Genomic DNA, 9,243 nt, shown 5'->3' on the forward strand with positions numbered 1-9,243 from the left:
AAGTGTTTGAATTTCCAAATATTTGAGAATTTCCAGTGGCCTTCTGTTGCTGATTTCTAATTTAAGCCTATTATGGTTAAAAATTAATATAACTTATTTTTAAATATTTGTTGAAAAACATGTTAATGGTTCTAAATATGTACATGGGTTTTAGCAAGTTAAAAGGATGTGTATCCTGCTATTGTTGGGTGCAGTATTCTTTTTTTTTTTTTTTTTTTTGGGGGGGGGGGAAACTGCGGACAGGGTTTACTCAGTAGAGGGAATCAAATGCAGTGACTACTAATGACACTCGGCAGCCCATGAACACACTTCTTTTGGCCCCACCTTTGCACTGAGAGGCTCAGCCTGCAACAGGTGCCCAGAGGCAACTGCACCTCCAAACCAGACCCAGACTGGCCAGCCAATGGGCCCCTAGAATCAACTTGGTCCCCTCTGTTCCAAAGGGTGCTGGGGTAAAGAGCTCAGCAAGAAAATGAACTGGGCATTTTAGAAGTGCATTGCTTACAAATTCAGGCTCTGTGGGCCAGGGGTTAGCGCAGCCAAGAGTTAAGGGAACAATCTGTGGTCAACTGGTTGAGGACCCCTTCAGGCTCCTCTGGAGTGGTCAGGAACCAGAACAGATTTCTTTAATCAGAGTTGACTGGTAGGGGGAGAAACAAGATCGCTTTCTGGCCGTAGTGAGTCCGAGGACCGCGCTTGCAGCTTCCATTCTTCTTGAGCCCCACGAACCAGTTCTTTTCTGCGTGCTTCTTGGCTGTGTAGGTGTTGTAATGGTTTTCTTCCAGCCTTTCCAGGAACAAACATTCCTCATTTGGTGTTTGTGAGCCGTACAAAAGCCCGTCGGAGTCCATGGCCAAGTACTGGCCACTCCCGGTGCTCTGTATGTACACCTCCCCCACGCTTTCCGCACTGAGCTTCAGCTGAATGTGCTGGTCGCTCTTGTCCCTTGTCCCATCCACAGTGCCATCTGGAAGGATCCTCAGGAAGTGGCCCCCATTGCTGCAGTAGAGAAGTTTGGGCTGCTTATAATTCTCCAAAGGCAGATTAAACTTCTCAGTCAGGGCTGCGAACGTGGTGACTTCCCCTTCAGCCATGGTTCGGGGTGCAGTATTCTATAATATTGAACAGGTAAGTTGGTTTATAATGTTATTCAAATCTATTACAATCTTGCTCATTCTCTCTTTATTTCTCTTATTGATTATTCAAGGAGTGATATTATAATCTTTTACTTTATTGACACATTTGTCTATTTCTTCTTGCCATTCTGTATTTGTTTCCTGTACTTTGAAGTTCTTTTATTTAGTGTATAAACATTGAGAATTCTTATATCCTCTTAAAAAATTACTTTCTTTAACTCTGGTGTAGTCTTTATTTTGAAACACACATTTTCTGATATCAATATAACAGTATCTATAATTAGTGTTAACATGGTCCATATTTTTTTCCCTTTCCTTTACTTTTCACCTATCTGTGTTTTTACATTTAAATCGAGTGTATTGTGGGGTGCATATAGGGTTGGGTCTTCTATTCTATTCAATTCAACAATCTCTGCCTTAATTGATATGTCGGAATACTAATATTTAATGTGTTTATCAATATAATTGGACTTAAATCTATCATCTTTCTATATATTTTTTATTTGTTCTGTCCATTATTTTTCCTTCCTTTGGATTATAATTTTTTGTGGCTCTATTTTATTGCCTTTGTTATTTTATTATTATAAATGTTCATGCTTTTTGTTGCAGTAGAATTTATTGCATATATCTATAGGTTATCTGAGTGTGTGTTAAAGTGATATCATGTTACTTCATAGACACATACTGTTTTTTCATCAAAGTTGGAAAACTGTGACTTACTCTTTCTTCAAATACCTTTTTCCTTTTCTTCTTTCCCCAGGACTCCATACATTAATCTAGCACCTCCCAGAAAACAAAACGCTTCTTAATAGTTTAGCTCTAACCAATGTCCCATGAATTATAAGAATTTCCGCTCTGGCTGTCAGGGACGGGTACACTATTGCCTAGCTTTGCATGACCTTTGGTTAGCAGAACCTTGGTCCTTTCATGTCATTCTTTTCCAGCTTCAGGTATTTTTCTCACATGTAAATGCTAATCAGTAATGAGCTAAATACTTGAAGTAACATTCTGCAAATCTCCAGAGTGTTCTTTCTATTCAGTTCTCTCCTCTCCCATACTTTGTCTTGTGAGCTCTAGCTTCCTTGGCTTCGCTGGACTCAGCTCAATATTTTCAATTTAGAAAGAGGACAGTCACCTCTGCCTTTGTCCTGCCCCATTCTTCCCCTGCTCCCGCAGCCTAGAAACTCTCTCTATGCATTTACCTGTAGAAATGACAGATCTCTTGTTTGAGTCCTGTCTCTCAGAAATCACTGTTGGAGGTCTAATGGCTTGAGAATATTGTTACATGTATTTTTTTCTTTTGACCTGTTGTCTAGTTGTTTCGGGAAAGAGAATAAATCCAGTTATTGTACTTCTATTTTTGCTGGAAGCAGAATTAAATACATTTATATTTGAAGTAATGAAACTACATTTTATATGCCATTTTACATCACCCTCTTTTATACGTCTATAAAATTTCTTTGAAGTTAAATCTTATGTATTGACTTTTCTTGTGATGATCCTTAAAAGAAACTTTCTATTCCTTCAGAAGAGATTATAAATTAGTTAAAAGGTAAGTTTTTCATGTGAGTAGTAAGTGGAAGTAGAAAAATAAAAGACATTCAAAATAAAACTTAAGAAAAAGTCAATAGACAAACCTTTTCTTTAGTCTACTGAAACACCTCTGAGAGCCTTATAATCAAAACTGCTTCAGGAAGGAAATCTTAGGATGTTCACTTAGACTAATTTTAATATAATATGGTAAATAAGAAGCTTTCAGGCAAGAGATTGTTAGTTACATACTTTCTGTGTCCCATTATTTCTGGGTGGCCTAGAAAAAAATTTCCTGCCACTTGTGTTCAGCTCTTCCTTAACTACCTGTAAATTGCTTATCCCCACTTCTTAAATCTAAGACCCCATTAATCATCTTTTCTCATTTGTCCAAAATGTCATATATCCCCAGTGCTGCCTGTCTTTGGAATTTCATGCTTATGTGCATTCCCCATACTCATGGATTAAAATTTGGTTTTCTGTTAATGTGAGCTACAAGAATTTAGAAGGTGGAAGGAAAAGCTTTTTTTTTTTTAAGTCCCTTCAAATTCCTTTACAGAACAAAAACAGATTGGCATACCTGTGATTAGGATCTACTTGGAGTTGCATAGACTAGAGGTTGAAGAAGCAGTACCTCCTACTATTATATACTTCGGGTCCATATCAAAAGACCTTTTAAACTTATTACCACTTCTTCATTAGAATTAATAATATAGTATATCAGAACCGTAAAGATTAAGTCACTCATTAAATCCCCACTCCAAGAATGAGAGCAGTTATATTACAGAGGTGATAACTCAATGACTATGTTTAAAAACACATTGTATATCTGTAGCACATATAAATGATAATCTTTTTAAGTCAGAATAACCCATATTTTACTTGTAGAATATTTACTTTATATATATATATATATATATATATATATATATATATATATATATATATATATATATATATATATATATATCGTCGGCAGCCGTCCGTCTCGAGAGACGATGGTGTAGCTTCTTAAGAGTCTATCTGCACCGCCGAGAATGGCTGTGCAGTCCAACTCGGGAGTGACACGGTATCTGTCTCCTCCCGTGTTGAATCGACATCTTGCGATGACGCTGGAGTGTCCTCTCCAATGAAGCTGAAGCTACAGAGCCTGGGCAGGGTGATATGGAGGGTCTGCTGTTGCCCATGCAGCAGACCCCCCCCTCTCTTCGCAGCTGAAGGGCCCAAGGGAAAGACGGAGTCAATACAGCTTGGCTTCAGGTGCGCCGCAGGAGTTGCCGGTGTTGACTACAACGTCAAACCGCCTTAGGGACTCCGGCTCCGGATTTTCTGTCGGGGTTTACTCCCTTAGCCTTTCCCCTGAAGAGGTATGCCGCAAGGCAGCGGAGGTTTTTTGGAGTCAGAGTTTTCCTTCTCATATATATATATATATATATATATATATATATATATATATAGCCTCTATCTATCTGCCTAATTTGGTTCTGAATGTCATAACAGACTAACATAGACTGGGCAGCTTATCAACATAAGAAATTTATTTTTCATAGCTCTGGAGCCTGTAAGTCCCAGATCAGTATCCCAGCAGGGTTTAGTTCTTGTGAGAACTCTCTTCTGAAATGTAGGTTACTATTTACTTAGGATCTCAACACAGAATTTTGGAGGGATGCAAACATTCATTTCATAATTCTATCATATATCTATCTATCTATTGACCTACCTTTTATCGTCTATTTCTCTTTTATCTATTTACCTATTTTCTGTTTAGCCCTGGCTGGTTTAGCTCAGTGGATTGAGCGTCGGCCTGCGAGCTAAGTGTCGCTGGTTCGATCTTCCAGTCAGGGCACATCAGAGAAGGAAAACTCTGACTCCAAAAAACCTCCGCTGCCTTGCGGCATACCTCTTCAGGGGAAGGCTAAGGGAGTAAACCCCGACAGAAAATCCGGAGCCGGAGTCCCTAAGGCGGTTTGACGTTGTAGTCAACACCGGCAACTCCTGCGGCGCACCTGAAGCCAAGCTGTATTGACTCCGTCTTTCCCTTGGACCCTTCAGCTGCGAAGAGAGGGGGGGTCTGCTGCATGGGCAACAGCAGACCCTCCATATCACCCTGCCCAGGCTCTGTAGCTTCAGCTTCACTGGAGAGGACACTCCAGCGTCATCGCAAGATGTCGATTCAACACGAGAGGAGACAGATACCGTGTCACTCCCGAGTCGGACTGCACAGCCATTCTCGGCAGTGCAGATAGATTCTTAAGAAGCTACACCATCGTCTTTCGAGACGGACGGCTGCCGACGACGGATTTTCTGTTTGATGTCAGGCTTCCTGGGTTCAAAGCTCATTCACATTTCTTATTAACTGTGTGCCTTTATGAGAGTGATTTAATTTCATTGTGCTTCTATTTTCTTATCGCAAAATATAAGACAAATAATAATTCCTCTCCAAAGAGTAAGTAGATATGAAAATTCATGTAAGCTGATAACATGGTGTTTGGCTTTTTTCTCCATTAATGTAAAGTATTAATTTCTGTTTCTGCTTAAATCTTGATCTTCATTACCTCTTATTATTGGTGATTTTCCTCTCTATTTTGCATTAATCCAGAACTGAAGCACAGGCTTGTTTGTCTGTCTTTTTTTCCTTCAACCTAACCTCACTTAACACAAGAGGATTTCATGTGAGCACACTTAATTAAAATCTTGAGGAAATGAAAGGCATTATATTATAGCTATGCTGAGCAAACATTTTTAAAAATTGAAATATCACTAACCCTGACTGGTGTGTCTCAGTGGGTTGGGTGTTGTCCCAAAAGCAGAAAAGTTCCCACTTGATTCCGGTAAGGATACATGACTGGGTTGCAAGCCAGGTCATGGGTTGTGGGTGTGCAAAATGCAACCAATCAGTGTTTCTCTGACATATCAATGTTCCTCTCCCTCACTTTGTCCCTCCCTTCCCCTCTCTCTAAGAAGTAAATAAAATCTTTTAAAATATATATCACTGGTCATAAAAATCTATAACTATTGTGGTCTTCTGGGAATTCTTCACAGGTAGGTGTTGCAAAGCAATTACTCAGGTCCTCTTTTCTGTCTCCCAGCTGACTATCCACAAACAAATCCTGTCAAATTCTTTGTAGTCTAGTCAGTGTCAACTCCTCTCAGTCTCCTCGATCTCACATTCTTGGTTAAATGGCTTTACTAGGAGTGTTTGTAAACAATTCCTGAGATGAATACTGCAATTACCTTTTATCTGGCTTTTATCTTACTGTTTTTTTTTAAATTTTTTATTGATTTTTTAGATAGAAAGTAAAACATTGATTTCGTTGTTCCACTTATTTATGAATTCATTGCTTGCTTCTTGTATGTGCTCTGACCTTGAACCTGCAGCCTTGACATATAGGATGATGTTGCAACCAACTCAGCATCCTGCCAGGGCCTTACCTTTTATCTTGTGGAAAAGAAGGAAGGAGTAAGGGAGCAAGGGAAGGAGGAAGAACAGGAAAATAAAATAGAAGAAGGAGGAAATAAGAAGGGAAGAGAAGGAAGTCTTAAGAAGCCAGTTCACTTTGTAAACAAGAACTATTTGAGAAATTTTCTTCATTTATTTCAATAATAAAATATAAATGCTGTGTCCTCTTGCAAAAGGCACCTCACTCAAAATAATCATTGTCACTGATTAAATAACACAGGGGAACAATTTTTAACATAATTCCTGTTGAGTTCAATTTTTCAGCTGTTTTAGACTTAAAACGGCATGCTGATTTCAAAACTGCAGTTAGTTTTCTTCTATCATGTCAAACTTTCTCTATGGCTTATCTTAATTAGACCATTCTAGGCTGGATTGAGCCTGGATCAAGGGAAGCACTAGTGCTCTCCTATTGGTTGAGAGCAAACCTCCCTCGAGTGGGGAGTGGTGGGGGATGACCTTGGAGACCAGCAACAGGCTCATACTTGTCTAGGCTATTCAGTTACACATGAGACAGTGTGGTGAGAGGTTGTGTGCTGATCTATATAGTGAATTGCATTCTGAAGTGTAGTCTGAGTTCTTGTCTGTATACAAGAAGTTAGCAGAATTTATTTTTTATTTACGTATGTACTTATTTTTTTTCCTTCACATCATGTCTGCCTCTGCTATTTCTCATCGTAAGTGCCTAAACAACCCTAATTCGTTTTGTTCTATCTGTGGCAGTTTCACCATTCCCAAGGACAAACATCAGCTCATTTGTCAGGCAAGCCTATTTTGCATATTTTAAAATAAAATTTTGTGATCAAGATAAGTCTTGGGCCCCTCATAAGGTTGCAAGCAGTGTGTGGAGACTTTACAGATGTGGACAAAGGGAACACATGATAAATTGCCATTTAGTATACCTATAGTTTGGTGAGAGACCAGAGATCATTCAAGTGACTGTTACTTTTGTATAGTGAAAACATCAGGATATTACAAGAAAAATAAATGTAAAATAGAGCATCCTAGTCTGCCATCAGCTATATGCCAAGTGCCTCATTCAGCTGAAATTCAAGTGCCAGTTTTCATTGAACTACCCTCTTTCGAAAAACAGGAGTATGGTGAAGAACTAAGTGACAGCAATGATGAAGATTTTGAAATTGAAGATGACTCAGTTCATAAGGGATTTGATCAGCATGAGTTGAATGATTTGGCATGAGATTTGGGACTATTCAAAAAGGCTTCAGATCTCCTAGCATCTAGACTGTACAAGAAAAACTTGCTTGAAAAAGGAGCAAAGTTATCCTACTTTTGGTCAAGAGAAAGTACATTTCTGCAGTACTTTTGAAGTGATGGTGGCTTTGTGTATTGCCATAACAGACATGGTTTAATGGAGGTATTGGGAATTTCAGTCTATAGTGCAACTGAATGGCAACTGTTCATCGATAGCTCAAAGTGGAGCTTGAAGTGTGTCCTCCTCCACAATGACAATTTATTTGGTGCCGTCCCAATTGACCATTCAGTTTGTTTTCATGAAGAATATGAAGACATAATGAGAGTCATTGATCTATTGCAATATCACAAGCACAGTTGGATCATCAGCGTTGACCTTAAAATGATCTTCTTCCTTCTTGGTCAGCAATGTGAATACACGAAGTATCCATGTTTTCTGTGTATGTGGGGCAGCAGAGCTTGTGAGAAGCATTGGAGTCGAATTGGCCTCCAATATCTGACCTCAAATCTGGTGATCCAAACATTCTACATGAGCCACTTGTTGACAGAAAAAACATTATATTCCCAACTCTGCACGTAAAACTGGGCCTCATGAAACAATTTGTTTTGTTAGCTTTGTCAACTGAAGGAAACTGCTTCAAGTATCTCATTTTGGCATTTCCTAGCCTATAATTTGAAAAGATAAAATGCCTTAATATGTATGTTTGGTAGCATAACTTTACTACTTGTACACAATTTGACTTACAGTAACAATATATAGCCTTTATCTGAATAAAATAACTTTAAATAAACAGTCTATTCAGATAATTTTTTTTCTTTGTATATATACATTTTGTATAACTTTTGGAACAAAGGGAGGGTATCCTGTACCTTAAAAAGTTGATGTGATAAAGAAAAACTGGGGTCATTTTTGAATTCAGATGCCAAAAGTTAGTCAGAAACAAGTGTCAAATCTAACTAAACATAAACTGTTTCCCCAGTGTAATTTCACCGGACACTTGCTATGTGCATTGTCATCAATTAAAGTGCCCCAGGTGCTGAGCTTCTGCCCAAATTACCAACTATGTGTGAATTTACAATAGATACAACATGATAATGTTACCTTTTTCCAAACAACTCATTACATGGTAACTGGATTATCTAGATCTTTAAGATTCTTTCCAATCCTGAGATTTTAGAAGGCTGTGATTTCCTTGTGTATGCATCAACCTCAGAAAATCTAAGGATCGTTTAGGTCCTATTTGAATTCGTGGAATAGGCTAAATACTGATTTCTGAATGGTTTAATCAAATGGATTTATATGCTAATATTACCAGAGATATAGGCAGTCTGTATTTATTGACTTGATAACTATTACCTACGTAGATTTCTCTAAAATATTTATTACCATATTACCTAAGGAGCTTAAACTCTGAAGGCCATTTACGTTCAGAATTTATCTCTGTGTGAGTGTGTTGTCCCATTAGCTTGGGAAATGATCATCTGAAGCCTTACCATGTCTCTTGGAACACAAAGTCACTCCTTGAATTCCCCTCCCGAACAATGAAATAAAAATACAGTCACCTGGTTTATCTTGCTGCGGTTAGGATTCCACCAACGCTGTGGTATTTGGGTACCTACACAACATTTATTTGTGCCTTTCCCAGGGCCTCTTTCACTAACTGTTCATATTTTTCCTTCTTTGTTATTTTGTGCCCTCTGGCAGAGCTCAGTCAATCAATTATTGCAGTCAGGGCTGATGCTGCAGGATTCAAACAAAGGCCCACAAGCAGCAAAGAAACAATGGTGAAACCGGGCTGTTAGTCTGCGTGTCACTGGATCGGCTGATCAATCCATGATTGAATTGTTTTTAATGGATGTCAGTTTAAGAACAGGGCTCAGTGATATATTTGAGGCATGAAAGAAAGG

General features: G+C 38.6%; 1 protein-coding gene across 1 annotated transcript; it reads right to left on the minus strand.

The window, feature by feature from the left end:
- Positions 1 to 226: 226 nt before the first annotated feature.
- On the minus strand, positions 227 to 1,094 carry LOC150002709 (fibroblast growth factor 1). The gene has a single exon (XM_090285121.1). It carries the CDS (start codon positions 1,092 to 1,094, stop codon positions 627 to 629), a length of 468 nt encoding a protein of 155 aa, XP_090141247.1. The 3' UTR covers positions 227 to 626.
- Positions 1,095 to 9,243: the final 8,149 nt, after the last annotated feature.

Source organism: Furipterus horrens, unplaced genomic scaffold (assembly GCF_987537825.1).
Source record: "Furipterus horrens unplaced genomic scaffold, mFurHor1.1.pri manual_scaffold_8, whole genome shotgun sequence".
Classification (NCBI taxonomy): Eukaryota; Metazoa; Chordata; class Mammalia; order Chiroptera; family Furipteridae; genus Furipterus; species Furipterus horrens.